This window comes from Passer montanus, unplaced genomic scaffold (genome assembly GCF_014805655.1).
Source record: "Passer montanus isolate IOZ18808 unplaced genomic scaffold, ASM1480565v1 scaffold156, whole genome shotgun sequence".
Taxonomy (NCBI): domain Eukaryota; kingdom Metazoa; phylum Chordata; class Aves; order Passeriformes; family Passeridae; genus Passer; species Passer montanus.
Genome location: NW_024362716.1, coordinates 732,330 through 747,182, shown reverse-complemented (window position 1 = coordinate 747,182; position 14,853 = coordinate 732,330). Strand labels below are relative to the sequence as shown.

The following is a 14,853-nucleotide window of genomic DNA, read 5'->3' as shown; positions in this document are numbered from 1 at the left end:
CCCCCCCCCACGGGACCCCCCCCGTTGCCAGGCAGATTTGGGACACCCTCGTGCCCGGCCACGCCCCCTGCCCAGGCCTGGGGCGCTGCGTTGGGTGGGTTTTTTTTAATCTTTAAACTAATGATTGGCAGCGGCGCCGGCCAATAGAAAGGTGGGTTGCCTGCCCTGCAGCCAATCGGCGCGAAGAGTCAACAGTAGCCCCACCTCCGTAGTAAGCCGTGATGAAGAAGGCGCGGTTTGTTTTTGATTGACGGGCACATTGACCAATCAGCGGCGCGACCCCGTGGTGCGCGCCTCGCCCTGCTGTGAGGGAGGAAAGAGGCGCGGTCTACATTTGACTGATAGCCGAACTATCCAACAGGAGCCGGCGTGCGCCCAAGGGGAGCCAATGAGCGCGCGGCCCGCGGGCAGGGGGCGGGGCGACGGGGCCGGTTCCCCGGGCCGGGCCGCGCTGGCTCCTCCCGGGGCCGGCTGAGGTGATGGCGGCGCGGGGAGGGGCCGGGCCCGCCGCCCTTATCCGCCCGCGCAGGCCGCGCTGGGGCCGCCGATAGGGGGGCCGGCGGCAGGAAGCGGGGGAGGCCCCGCGGCCGGCGGAGCCGGTTCTGCGGCCGGGCCGGGAGCGGGGGCAGGCCCGGGGCCGGGCCCCGCGCGGTGCCTCAGGGACCGAACGGGGCAGAGCGGCGGGAGCGGTCCCGGGGGGTTTGGGATCGGTCCCAGTGGGATCTAACCCTGGGATCGTTCCAGATGGAATCCGGGATCACTCCCGGTGGGATCTGGGAATTCTTGGGGATATTTGGGGGATTTTTTATTATTTTGGGGGGGATTTTAAGGATTTTTGGGACAAATTTTGGGGGTTTTTTTGGGAATTCTTGAGGGACTTGTTTGGAATTTTGGGGGGGGATTTTTTGGGAATTTTTGGGGGAATTTTGGGGAACTCCGAGGGGGTTTTTGGGGAATGGATGGGATTTTGGAGCTATTTTTAATGGATTTTTTGAGGGGATTTTTGTAAATTTTTGAGATTTTGTTAAAAATTTTTGGGGAATTTTAGGGGAATTTTTCAGAGTTTTGGGGGTTATTTTGAGGAATTTTTTGAGGATTCTTCAGGACTGGGATTCAGAGGGAAAACAGCTTTGGGCTCTGGACAGAAATTCCTTTTTTTTTTTTTACATTATCTATGGGATGAGATTTTAGGGTGAAATCCTGGGTATTCCATGAAACTCTCCCATTCCCTAAATTAATTCTATTTTTAAGAATTTTGTGCTCGTTTCTCCAGAGAATTCCATGATTTAAAGAAGAAAAACTCCAATGAAATCAACCCAGAGAAAATCTTGGATTTTTCCTCCAAAATTCCAAGGAATTTCAGCTCCTCCTTCCCATGGGGAACAAAAAAAAAAGGAAAAACTGCCACGAAAAGCTATTAAATAATTTAATATACAATGGTAAAAAGCTCTGTACATTGGAATTTCCGCCGGGAATTTGGGAATTCCGGGAGCTGGATCAGCTCAGAGCTCCCACCCCAATCCCCACCAGAATTCCCAAGGGATTTTCCGGCTCTTTCACCGATTCTGATGGATTTTTACAGGAGACTGAAGGCGGAAAATTGGGAATTTTGGGGAATTTTTGGGAATTCTGCTCCTTCCTCGGCGTCTCTGGGGGGTGGGAAAGGATCTTTTCCCACCTGGGGAATTCCCAAAGCTCAGCCCCAACCACAGCTCTCCGCAATTGGGAGTTTTCCCAATTCTTTCCCCATTTTTTTCCGGGTTTTTCCCCAAAGTTTGTGGGGTTTGGCCGCCCTGGAAGTGCTCAAATGCAGGTGGGAGCAGCCTGGAATAGTGGAAGTGTCCCTGCCCTGGGATTGGGATCATCCCGAGGCTTCTCCAGCCCAGAAGTTGGGAATTTGAGCCCAAAATTCCAAGCTGGATCTGAGTTGGGCCTGAAATTGCAGAATATTCTGGAGTTAGAAAGGAAAATTTGGATTTCCTGGCTGGGATTTGGGAATGTCAGCCTTTCCCAAGCCAGGAAAATTCCAAGGAAAAAGATTCCAAGGAACTGTTGCACTCGAGAGGAAATAAAACCTGGGAATGTACTTCCCAAAAAACTGAAAAACTGGGAAAACTCCCCCAGTTCCTGATGAAAATCCCCAGATCCCAAATTCCTGGGATGGTTCTGTCTCTGTGGGATCCCAAAAAAACCCCAGGAGTTTCCCCACAGGAATTCCAGCCCTGGATTCAGGCTGGAAAATCCCTGGATTTGGGAATTTTGGGGGATTTTTTTCCCTGCTTTTTTTTTTCAGTTCCAGTGGCACTGAGGGTTTTCCTTAATCCCCCAAAAAAAAAATAAAATCTGGAATAAAAACTCCCAATCCTCAGTCCCCAAAACTTCCAGGGATTTCCAGATCCTTTGCAGACTTAGGACCAGGACTTCCATAGAAAAAAAACCCTGGAAAATGCAAATTTTTGGGAATGGTACCAAAAAACCCCTCATCCCTGGAATGAATTCCAGAGGGAGAAATTGAGGAATTTGGGTGGAAAAAATTCCTTGCACTGGAAAAAGATGGGATTTGGGAAAAACCAATTATGGGAATGAGGGAAATGTAAAGGGATTTTGAGGTTCCTTCCCATCCAGGTGGGATTGAAAATTCCCAAAAATCTCTGGCAGTTCCACGGCTTCTGTTTTCCTCTCTCCAACAATTCCAGAGGTTTTTCCCAGAAATCTGGAGAAATTCCAGCTGGGAAAAAACAACTCAGTTCCACCCCAGGCACTGCTGGGATCCAGCATTCCCAGATCTCTGGGAAATCCAAAAAACTGGGCTAAAACCAGGGAATTTAACCTGGAAAAAGAAATTTTGTGCCAAGGGCAAGGCTGGAATTCCATCCCAAACCTCTGGATTGGGATTTATTCCCAGGATTTGGGAATTCTTAAGGCACAGGTGGTGCCTTCAGCTTGGAAAAATTTGGGATCAGCAGGAAAACTCCGGATTTTTGCCAATCCCAAAAGCACGGGGAGAGCTGTGGCTGCAGGGAGGGACATCCCAGGAAATCCTGGAATTCCTCCTTCCCAAAAAAATGGGAATTTCCCCTCGGGGAATTCCAGCTGGGAATCCAATCCATGACTTCCTCATCCCCTTATCCCCGAGGATTCCCAGCTTGCCCTGGCAATTCCCTCCAGGATCAAACCTTGGGATTCACCTGGACATTCCCACCTGGAAAAGCAGCTCCGGAGGCTCTGGGAATCCCTGGAAAATTCCTGGGTTTTTCTCACTACCAGAGGGAATTCTGAAGCTTTTCCATGGATTTTTTTTTTGTTTCTTTTCCCAAGTTTTTGATGCTTTTTTTCTTTTTTTTTTTTCTTCCCCTTCCAGGATGTTGTTGGTGGATATCCTGGAGTTTTCCTGGAGTTAGTTTTCCTGGAGCTCACAGCAGACTGGCCAGGCTGGTGGTGGGGCCGTTCTGGGCCTGGAACTGCACTGGGGGGGGTCCATCCGTCCACTGCAAGGGAAAAACGGGATCAGAATCCCAGGGAAAATTCCCAGGAAATTCCCTCAGCATCACAGAATTCCCAGGAAAACCCTCCCTCCCCCAGGGGTCCCAAATTCCAACCCCTCATCCCACTGGGATTTGGTTTTCCAGGGTTTTTTTGGGGGGGGGTTTCAAAGCCAAAATCTCAGGAAAAATGGGGAAAATTCCCTCAGGATCAAGGAATTCCCAGGGAATCCCACACTCCACCAGGGAACCCTGCTGGGATTTGGTTTTCCAGGGATTTTTTGGCATTTCAAAGCCAAAATCCCACTGGGAGGGATTTGGATGATCCAGAGGGGAAAAAAATCTCAACTTCTGATGCCACAGCACTAAAAAAACCCTTCAAAAATCCCATTATTCCCACCCACATCCTGATTTTCTTTGGGATATTTTTGAGGGATTTCTTTCTGGGAATGCCAAGTGCAGGATCCCAGGGATTGGGAGGGATTTGGATGATCCAGAAGGAGGAAAATCCCAACTTTGGATGCGACAGCAATTAAAAACCTACAAAAATGACCTCAAGGGTGCTTTTTGCCATGGGCCAAGCGGGGATTTTGGGAATTCTGGGAATTTTGGGAATTCTGACCGTGATCAGGTTGTGCTCAGGGAGGCTGCAGGCCTCGATGTGGTCCTGGAGCAGCTGCTGGGAGAAGTTCTGGTGCATCTGGGCGGCCTCGTGGGCATCCATGGCGTTGCCACACGCCTTGTTCAGGTCTGCAAGAGGCACAGAAATCCTGGGATTTGTCCCATTCCCACCCCTGAGCCCCCTCATCCCAAAGAACCTCCCTGGGTTTGGGGTCTGCAGCGAAATCCCAAGGATTCCCTGGGATTGCAGGGAATAAAATCCCAAAATTGCCTCCATTTAAGGCAAAATCTGCCCCAAAAGCTCCACGGAGATCCCAAATTTTTCCCTTTTCCAAAGGAATTCTTGGGATTCCAGCCCACTCCCTCCCCACCCTCCCAGCCTGGGATTCCTTCCCAAAATCTCCATTCCCTGTGTCCCATCCCTCCATCCCCTACCCCAAATCCTCTCCTGGAGCCCCTTCCCCCTCTGGAATCAGCTCCTGGAGCTGCACATTCCCAGCCCTGGGTCAGCTCCACCCTCTCCTTGGCATTCCCACCCTCCCCAGGCCCTCTCCTGGTTTTCCAGGACAATCCCAGATCCTGAACCACCCCTGGAGCTGCACACTCCCATTCCCCACGTTCTCCCTGGACCCCCCCCCTGCCCAGACCCTTTCCCTGCTCCCGGCTGCTCCCAGATCCCGGATTTACCCCGGAGCAGGGCGGAGGACCAGAGCTGCACGGACATGTCTGGGATCTTGCTGGCCAGCTGCATGGCTGGCACCACCATGTTGTTGCTTTCCTGGGAAAACCGGGGAGGGAAAAGGGAAAATTGGGATTTTGGGATTTTTTTCCTGCCCTTTCTAGCACGGATTGAGTGGAAAAGATGGAAAATTCCCAGTGGGAAATTGGATTTTTGTCACTCTACTCGATGGGACGGAAGGCAGGAAAATGCTCAAGATTGCCAAGGATTTCTTGGGATTGAAGGGAATAAAATCCCACAATTCCCACGGATTCCCTGAGATAAAAAGGAATCAGATCCCAAGGATTTTCTGGGATGGAAAGGAATAAAATCCCAAGAATTCCTGAGGATTGCAGGGAATAAAATCACAAAATTCCCAAGAATTCCCTGGGATTGCTGGGAATAAAATTCCAAGATTACCAGGGATTCCCTAGGATGGAAAGAAATAAAATCCCAAGATTCCTACAGATTCCTGGGGACTGCAGGACAATGGATTCCCAAGGATTCCCTGATTGAATCTGAGATTTTCCTCAGGGATTTTTTGGGGATTTTTTCTGGGAATGCCCATGGCAGGATTGCAGGGACGGGGGCTGTGGCAGTCACCCTGTGGTTGCCCAGCACGTAGAAGATGTGGCCCAGCAGCACCAGCGAGCACGCCGTCAGGCGGTTCAGGTCCTCGGCGTTCGACATCTTCAGCGTCTCCCGCAAAAAGCGCCTGGGAAAACGGGAAAACGGGAAAAACGGGATTGGAGCCCCCCGAGCAGCCTGGGGCGACTCCTGCAGGGATGGAGGGGCAGCAGCTGGGAGAAAGGGCTCCCACTAAGGGAGCTCCTGAGTCTTCTCTGGGACTGGGACCTTGGATTGGAATGAGAGGCACGAGATTCCCAGGGATTCCAGGGAACAACAGTCCCAAAATTCCCAGGGATTCCAGGGAATAACAGTCCCAAAATGTCAGAGATTCCAGGGAATAACAGTCACAAAATTTCCAGGGAATAACAGTCCCAAGATTCCCAGAGGTTCTTTTGGATTGCAAGGAATGAGATCCCAACGATTCCCTGGAATTGAAGGGAATAAAATGCCCAAAATTCCCAAGGGTTCCTTGCGGTTCCAGGGAATAAAAGTCCCAGATTCTCAAGGATTCCTTGGGATTGCAGGGAATGATTCCCAAGGAAAAAGCTCAACCCCCACCACATCCCTGCTCTTCATCCCCAGCCAATCCAGGAGAAATCCATGGGAATGGGATGGACACAAAGCCTTGGCATTCCCACTCCAATCCCAAAAAAAGCCAGGGTTTTTCCCACATGTTTTTCCCACATTTTTCCTGCTTTTCCCAGGGGTTGGACTCACTTGGCCTCGTTGTATCTTCCCTGGAAAAAGGAGAAGAGCCCTCGGATGTAGAAGGCTGCAGCCCGCAGACAGTGGGAACTATGGAAAGAAAACCATGGATACCTCAGGAACCCACCCAAATTCCAGGAATTCCACCCCAAAATCCAACTTCCAGGCAAAATATTCCATTTGAGCCCCATCCCGAGTTTCCCCTTGGAGTTAAGTTGGATTTTTTCCCCTAATTTGTTGAAAATCCTGCTGCAAATCTGTCGTTCCCAGCCCGGAATGTTGGGATTTGTGGGAATTCTCACCTCACTGGGAAGTTGTGGTCGGGATTTATCCTTTCCAATAAACTGTAGAGCTGGGAAGTGGCAGAGGAAAAGGAAAAATCAATTTTCCAAGGAAAAATCAGCACCAAAACAGTGAAATTCCACCCAAACCAGCCCAAGTTCATCCCAATACTGGGAATCTTAGGCTTATTTTGATCCCAAAAATCCAAGTTTTATCCCAAATCTCCTCCCATTCCACAGCATTTCCTGAATAACTGTATTCCCACAGAAAACTTGGAGCTGGTGGATCTGACAATGAATTTTATATTGGACTTGATTAATGAAAACCAGAATTTAACTAAAGAATTCACAAACTTTAAGGATATTTTTTTGCTTCCCCTGTGAAGGAGCTGCTGCCAGCAAGTCCTGGATGGCAAAAATACCCAGGAAAAGCAGAATTTCAGGAACTTTCTCCACAAAAAGTTGAGATTTCCCACTCCCTTCATGAATAAGATTCTGCCAGCAAGGCCTGGATGCCAAAAATACCAAGAAAAAGGCAAATCCCAGGAATTTTCTCCACAGAAAAGCAGCATTTGAGAGATAAAGTGGGAAGAATGGTGGGAATAATCCAGAACTTTTGGAGTTTTCCAGATGATTCCTCAGGAATTTCCACACCCCTCATGACGGAGATGTGGCCAGCAAGGCCCTGATGGAAAAAATCCCCAGAAGAAGGCAAATCCCAGGGATTTTCTCCAGAGAAAAGCAGGATTTGGAGAGCCCAGCTCACCTCCTGGTGCCGATTCCCCTCCCGGATGTAGACGCTGGCCAGGTTGGTGACAATGAACGCCCACAGCTCCTGGTGGGTTGTGAGCTGGAAAAGACAAAATTCCCAAATATTTCAGTCCTTTCCTCACAATTTGTTGCCATTGCCATTAAAATCCTGGCTAAAAATTCACACGTTGATATTTTAATGTTAAAAATCCACCTCGATCCAAGGAAAATCGTTAATAAATAATGGAATTAAGGAAGGTTTCCCTTCCAAATTCACATTGCCATACTCAAGTTTCCAGGAGAAAATTTGGGAATAAAATCTCACCCTCAGTGCTGTAGTGAATTGTGCTTCTGCATTATCCATGCAGTTGACAGAGATGCAGTAGAGACCCTGGAAAAGAAAGCATATTTTTGGGAATGCAGGCCAAAACATTCCCAAATCCATGGAAATATTGGGATAACAGCAGGAAGAAGGGAGCTACGAGTCTCAGGTGTGGGGAAAATTAAGAATATCCACAAAATGTCCTTTAAAATAAATTATTCATGGGGAAAAAGCTTAATTTAGCTAAAAAATCTTTATTGAAATCATGGAAAACTCAGTACTCCCTACAAAAACCCTTCCCCTTCCACAATTCCCACACAAAACCATCTCCAGTGGGCACAGCTGAAATCCCTGGATTTCCCCTTTTCCAGGAGATTCCTCCCAGATTCCCTCTCCCTTCATGAAGGAACTGCTGCCAGACAAGGCCTGGATGTCAAAAATACTCAGCAAAAGCCAAATCCCAGGAACTTTCTCCACAGAAAAGTGGGATTTTTCTCTCCAGGAATTGCTGGAGCAACTTGGGATAGTGGAAGTGCCCCTGCCCACCCAATTCCATCCTGTAATTCTGTTTCCAAAGGGTTTTAAGGTGGGGATGAGCAGATCTGGGTGGTGCAGATATGGAATTCCCAGGGAATCTCCTCTCTGGAATTCCGGGTGGGATGCAGAATTCCCAGGTTTCACCCCAAAAACTCACCAGGAGCGTGTGCAGCTGGGCAGCGTGGTTGGAGAAGAGCCTGGGAGACTGCTGGCACAGCTGGCAGACCTGGGAAATCTGGGCAAGAGCACAATTCCCCATTTTGACACTTTTCCCTCAGTTTTATGCTCTAATCCCGCTCCTTGCACCCTCATGGATGCAGGGATTGGCTCCAGGATCTCCAGTCATGGATAAAGGGAGGCTGGATGTGCTGCCAGCACAGGAAAAGGGATTTCCTCACATCCCTCCCACACTGCAGCTGCTTTGGAATGGTTTCCTCCACCCCCTGGAATTCACAGCCACGGATCCCTCCCGAAATGCTCAATGTTTTCCAGGAAAAGTGGGATAAAACCTCCCAAAATCTGGGATTGGGATGAGCTTCAGGAGACTGAAGCAGGAGGCTGAATCCCTCCCCATTCCCAGCACATTCCCAGTAAAGCTGACAGCAGGGACTGGATTCCCAGGACTTTAAAAGGATTGGAAAAATGGGAAATAAAAAGTCCAGTTTCCTCTGGAATCGACCAGGAAAAAGGAGGAAAAGCAGGAATGTGAAAAACTGGGAAACATCTGGACAAGGCAGGAACCCGAAGAGGAAGGAGCCACTCTGGAATGGATGGAATGGGAAAAAACCACTGGAACCAGCCTGGAATTGCCACCAGGAAGGTGTCAATCCAACCAATTACTGATTATTCCACGATCAGTTCCGAAGTGCCCTTAAATAAATATTTAATCCCACATTTCCCAAGTCCTGAGCCCCAGCAAGGCTGGCTGTATCCATGAACAACCCAGCAGGAATTCCCACCTCAGCCCCAAATTGCAATTCCCACATTTTAGAGGCTGTTCCTGCAGAATATTCCCATTTTTTGGGAGCCATTCCCACCAGGAAATGCTGGAATTCCCACGTTACCTCCTGCAGGGCTGTGGCTTTGTGTCCTGTGACCAGCCTGCACATGATGATGTGTTCCAACAAAATCACTTGGAATGAGGACAGGATGGGGCTGCAGTCCAGCACTGGGAAAGGAGCAGGGGCAATTCCATCAGGCATTTATGGAATGTTTCAAATCCCACCCAAAAAAAACCCCAAAAAGTCGATTTTGGACTCCAAAGCCACCACCTGGCCTTAAAATCAGGGGTTTAATCTCAGTTTTAATTTTTAGGCTGACTCAGCAGCTCAACAAGGCTGTGGGATGGGTTTAAATGAGGAATAAATAATGGGATTTTCCAGGATTTTCCTGAAAGAAAATCCAAGCCCTTTTTCCTTACTTTTGAGTTTCTCCAGCTGCATGAGGGCTTTGTCTGTGTACTTCTGAGCCTTCTCCAGGTAGCCTGCCTGCATGGAATGCATCACTGTCACCTGCAGGGAAGCACAGCAAGGATTATCCCCCTCAGGAATCCCCCTGGGATGCAATTCCCACAGCAGAAATCCCTGGAAAAGTACCCTGGAGCACCCCAGGACAGTGGGAGGTGGGACTGAGAGGGTGGGAATGCATGATTTTAAAGCCCCTTCCCAGCCCAAACCATTCCATGATTCCCAAAATTTGTCTGTGCAGAGAGGGAAGGGCTGGGAATTCACAGAATTCCTCAAATCCCAGATTTTTAACATTAGCAAGGATTAGAATAATCTCCAAGAAATGGAACAAAATCCTTCAGCAATTCCAAGTCCAGCTCTCCTCATGCTGACAAAATTAAGCCAAAGCGGTTCTGCTTTGTACAAATGACTCAATTTTCATGTGAATCAGGTATTAATTAACCAATTAACAAGTTATTAATTAATTAATTCCCATTTCCAGCCTGGAAGCTCCTCACACACTGAGCAGCCCCCTCAGCATCACCCCAGGGTCGTGAGGGAAAAACAGCCCAAGGCAGCCACAGACCCCATCCCTGCTGGCTCCAAATCCCTCATGAACCCTCATTAATCGACAATTAGCGTTAATTAGGAGCTCTCACCAGGTAGACCAGCACACACATGTGCTCCTTGGGCAGCCAGTGGAAGAGGTCGGCGGGGTTGCTGGGCAGGATCTCGTCGTCGTGCAGGGTGGAGATGGTTTGGATGCACTGCTGCAGCTGCTTCAGGCACGGCTTCACGCTCTTCACCTGCCCGGACACAATTCCCAGCGGGAATGCTCACGTTCCCACCCTGGAGTGCTCTGGGAGGGCAAGCTTCCCAGCAGAGCGGTGATTTGCCAGATTTAGGGGGTTGGTTTAGCATTGATGACCCTCAGCACTTCACGGGGGTGAACGGCAGCAAGGGATGCTCAAAATATTCCCAAAATTCCCCCAAAAATTCCTGTTATTCCCTCCAACACACCAGGGAAGCAACAGAGACCACCACGGATATAAAAATATCATGGACAACATCTCCAAATTAACGTGATTTCCTCACTCTTCATTTAATTTGGGAATAAAACCAACAGAAGTTTACTTCCATTACAAAAAAAAAAAGCCCCTCAGGGCTGATGTTTTAGGGAATATCCCTGTCCCAACTCCCCAGCTGGAACGTGGCACGTACCTGGCCAGCATCCAAGTAATGTGTGACCTGCAGGACCAGGAAGAAGACCCTGAGGGATTCCTTCTGGATGGGGTTGCCCTGCCAGTTCTCCACGATCTGCCCACACAGCGTCAGCAGCGGGTGAACCTCCTGCAGCTTCCTCTCCATCAGCAGCAGCTGCAATTCCCAAGGAAAATCCAGCTTTTTCCAGGATGAACCCTCAGGGAATGACAACTTCCCGTGGAAAATGGGGCTGCCTCAAGCCTGGAATTGCCCAAGGCCAGGCTGGAGCTGCCTGGGATAGTGGAAGGTGTCCCTGGTTCTTCCAAGCCAAGTAATTCCATGGATTCTCTAATTCCAGGTATTAGGATTGGAATACTCACCTGATTCCCACAGCCCTTTCACCCCACCAGCTTTTCCATCCCTCATTACAAAAGCTCCAGTGAAAATTTCCAAAAATCCTTTTATTTTTCCCAGAAAAAAAATAGCGAAAAGCTGGATTTATCCATAGGAATCCTGCTTATCCCTCCCCTTCCACAAAAAAAAAAAAAAAATCCTCTGGAATTTACAATTAAACGGGAAATAATTTATTTTAAAAAGAGTTCCAACTCACCATCCCCTTGCTGAGCAGAAAGAGGGCTCTGGAATGAAAGAAAATAAAGTTAAATTCCCAAAAAAAATCACTTCATCCACAAAGAAAAAAACACCAGGAAAAAAAAAATCTGCCTTTTTCTGCCTCTAAAAACAGGGGAATACAGGAATTAAGGGAGCTGACAGAGGAATTCCCAGGGAACTGGGGGAGGAAATCCCAGGGAATTCAGGGAAGGATTCCTAAGGATTCAGGGAGGGAATCCCAGGGAATTCAGGGATGAAATCCCAGAGAATGCAGGCTGGAAATCCAGGGAATTCAGGCAGGGAATCCCAGGAATTCAGGCAGGGAATCCCAGAGAATGCAGGCTGGAAATCCAGGAATTCAGGCGGAAGCCAGAAGTGTCACCTGGTGTACTCGGAGCCCACCACGCGCGCGTACTCCGCCCCCACGCCCAGCAGGTCACAGGCTGACACCAAATCCTTCTCCAGCGTGTGGAGTTGCTGAAATGGGAACAAAAAATACCACAAAAACTCAGGATTTGCTCCAGGAACCCCAAGAAAATCCCATTATCCCTAGATTTACAAATTCCTGCTCCTTAAAGGGGCTTTAGACCCGTTTTCCAAAGAAATCTGTGGCATTCCCAAAGATTTGTCCGAACCCAGGAGAATTCTTTTGTCTTCAGATTCCTAATTAATGAGGAATTGGTTAAATATTGGAGGCAGATCCTGCAAAGGGTGAAAATCCAGTGCTGGTCAGATCCCAACAGCTCCAAAAAACCCAGGGACTGTCACACTGGAGCAACAGTTCTCCCAGCAAGAGGAGCCTCCAAGGTGTGGTCCCAAATTTATCCCTTTCCCAAACCCAGGGATTCAGGAAGGGGGATTCAGGAAGAGGCTCCAAGGAAATGGGAAATCAGCAGAAAATGGGGAAAATGGGAAGCTCCAAGGAGAGGAAAAGCTTCGGAGTCCTCAGAATGAACTCCAGGAAACCTAAATATTCCTCAGGGATTTCCTGGGAAACGAAACATTCCTTAATCCTTAGGGAATTAAGGTTCTTTTTTCATAAATACACTTCAATTATCTCTATTCTCACTAATAACTTTAATTTGTAAATATTCTGGAGCATATTCCAGAGCAGGAACAGAAACTTTCCTTGGATTCGTTTCCTTGCTCCTTTCCCTGGGTACTTCTCCTTTTCCCATCCCACACTAAACATAAAACAACCAACGCTTCCAAGCCCAGCAGGATTTGCTCTCCCTGCAAGCCCCAAAATGGATTTTTTCCTCCATCCTTTAAATTCCAGGTCCCTAATTCCCACAGAGTGATCCTAGCTGATTCCTTGACCCAATCCAACAGCAATTCCCACCTGGATTTGCCCTTTCCCTCCGCACTGACAAGTTTTTAGTGGATAAAGGGATAAAAGTCACCCCTTAACAGCAATTTTTTAGAGAACAACAAGGCAAGGCTTCCAGGCTGTTTTGAACAGGGATGCAGGACTTTTTGCAGGATTTTCCCCCAGGAATTGCTGCTGCAAGGACTCACAGCCAGCTGGAAGAGCAGCCTGCAGTGCCAGTAGGGAGTCTGCTGGGAGATCTGGATGGCTTTGCGCAGCAGGGGCTTGGCCGTGTCCACGGAGTTCTGCAACACAGACACCCCGTCACCAAGAACCAGCACCCTGCAGCCCCACAGCCCTGGCACTCCCTGGAAAACCACGCTCAGCCCCAGGGAGGGTTGGGATGGGGGCATCAGAGTGCTGGAAGCAATAAAAGTAAAATGGGAGAAGTCTGGGGTTGCTGTGTCCTTGGAATGTCCAAGGTGGGGTTGGATGGGACTGGAGAAATCTGGGATTTGGGGAGGAATGGAGAAATCTGGGATTTGGGGAGGTGTCCCTGTACGTGGCAGGGTGGGATGGGATTTAAGGTCTTTCCAATCCAAACCATTCCAGGATGCTGGGATTCAAAACCCCAGGAAATGGTTTTGGAGGAAATCAGCACAATTTCCTAACGACAGAGATGAACACAAAATTCAGGATGATCCAAATGGGGCTAAAACATGGAAAAGAAGACTTTGGACAAGGAAAGGAGCAACAGGACACAGGGAATGGCTTCCCAGTTTAGGGATTTTGGGATGGAATTCCTCCCTGGGAGTGTGGGATGGGGCTGGGATAGAATTCCCACTCATCCCTGGAATTGCTCATGTTGGAGCAACCTGGGACAGAAAAAGTCCTTCCCAAGGAACTGGATGATCCTTCAGGTCCTTTCCAACCCAAATCACTCCAGGATTCCAAAATCCTGAAGAAAATAATGGATTTCCCTCCCTCCCCTAAAATAAACATTTGTTTAATCAGGAACCAAAAATGTACTTGGCCAAGCAAAATCCTTTTACAGTGGGAAACTCTTCCTGCAATTCCAGCAAAAGCCTCCTCAGTGAGGAAGGAAGAAAGCCTCTCCTGTCAGAAATCTGATTTTTCACGGGAACACCCCGTTCCAAGCCCGAATTCGAGGGGCACAGAGGGGTTTTGGGGGGCTTCTCTCACCTCCTGGCAGTAGAGCTCCGACAGCAAACTGGCTGCCTCAAACTTCACATCTTCAAACTGTGGGATCTGGCACCAGGGTTAAGGGAACCACAAAACCTGGGTGGGCAACAGCAGCAAAGCCTCCAAAACCCTCAGGAAAATGGGGATGAGATAGGATTTAGGGTCCCTTCCAACCCAAACCCCGTGGTGCTGTGATGAGGCACCCATTCCGTGCCCCCACCCCCAGGCCCTGAGGTGTTTTTGGGAGTTTCCTTGGAGCTGTTCGGAGCTGGGAGCCCTTCCTGGATCCCGGGAAAAGGATACCTGCTGGGATATCAGCCACTGCAAGAGAGCACAGCGGGTTAGGCTGGCACTAAGCCCCACCAGAGCCGCCCTGACTCCCTCCCGCTCCGTGCCAGCAGCCCCCACCGCCCCCTGCCCTGCTCCTCACCCTTCCCGGCCGCCAGCACCCCTCGGCCGCCCCTTCTGCTGCCCTTCCCCTTCTCCAAGCGCCCCCCACCCTTCCTCCACGCACCGGCGCCGCCGCTCCCCCCTCCCCCGTGCCCCCCAGGCCACCCCAGCGCCGCTCACCGCCTTCTCCAGGTGCCCGCGGGCCTGGTCGCCGTTGCGGGTGTGGTGGTAGAGCACGGAGCCGAGCTGGAGGTGCGTGCGGGCCTCCATGCGGGCCGGGGGCTTGCGGGGCAGCACGGCCTGCAGGCAGTGCACGCACAGCCGCACCTTGGGCGGGCTGGACGTGCGGAAATGCTCGGCCAGGCCCAGCAGCGCCAGGTACCACGACTCGCCCGCGGCCGCGCCGCCGCCCGACCCCGAGCCCGGCGCAGGCCCGGCTGCGCCGCCGCCGCGCTCCCGCCGCCTCCCGCCGGCTGCGGCGGCTGCTGAGGCGGCGGCGGCTGCTGAGGGGCCGCCGCGCCCGCCGCCACCGCCGCCATCTTGGGGCCGCCGACAACACCGCCGCGAGGCGCGGGGCACAACGGGAGTTGTAGTTCGAGCGCCTCAGGCGCGGAGGGGAAATGGGAGTTGTAGTCTGCCCTTTCG

At 50.2% G+C, this 14,853-nt stretch overlaps 1 protein-coding gene across 2 annotated transcripts; it reads right to left on the bottom strand.

Annotated features, from left to right (window-relative positions):
* Positions 1–1,409: 1,409 nt before the first annotated feature.
* On the bottom strand, positions 1,410–14,677 carry MAU2 (MAU2 sister chromatid cohesion factor). 2 transcript variants are annotated; one of them, XR_005626799.1, is made up of 20 exons: positions 14,389–14,616; positions 14,122–14,139; positions 13,819–13,884; positions 12,825–12,920; positions 11,689–11,783; positions 11,305–11,332; positions 10,713–10,868; positions 10,151–10,297; positions 9,467–9,557; positions 9,111–9,214; positions 8,204–8,281; positions 7,513–7,578; positions 7,204–7,287; positions 6,459–6,508; positions 6,169–6,246; positions 5,425–5,536; positions 4,791–4,881; positions 4,105–4,232; positions 3,203–3,488; positions 1,410–1,933 (listed from the first exon to the last, which is right to left on the bottom strand). XR_005626799.1 is itself a non-coding variant. In XM_039702472.1 (19 exons), the coding sequence occupies exons 1-19, from the start codon at positions 14,476–14,478 to the stop codon at positions 3,414–3,416; spliced, it is 1,653 nt and encodes a 550-aa protein (XP_039558406.1). In that variant the 5' UTR covers positions 14,479–14,677; the 3' UTR covers positions 1,410–3,413. The 2 variants fall into 2 exon arrangements, 1 of the variants encoding a protein (XP_039558406.1); XM_039702472.1 differs by having other exon boundaries at positions 1,410–3,488; positions 14,389–14,677.
* Positions 14,678–14,853: the final 176 nt, after the last annotated feature.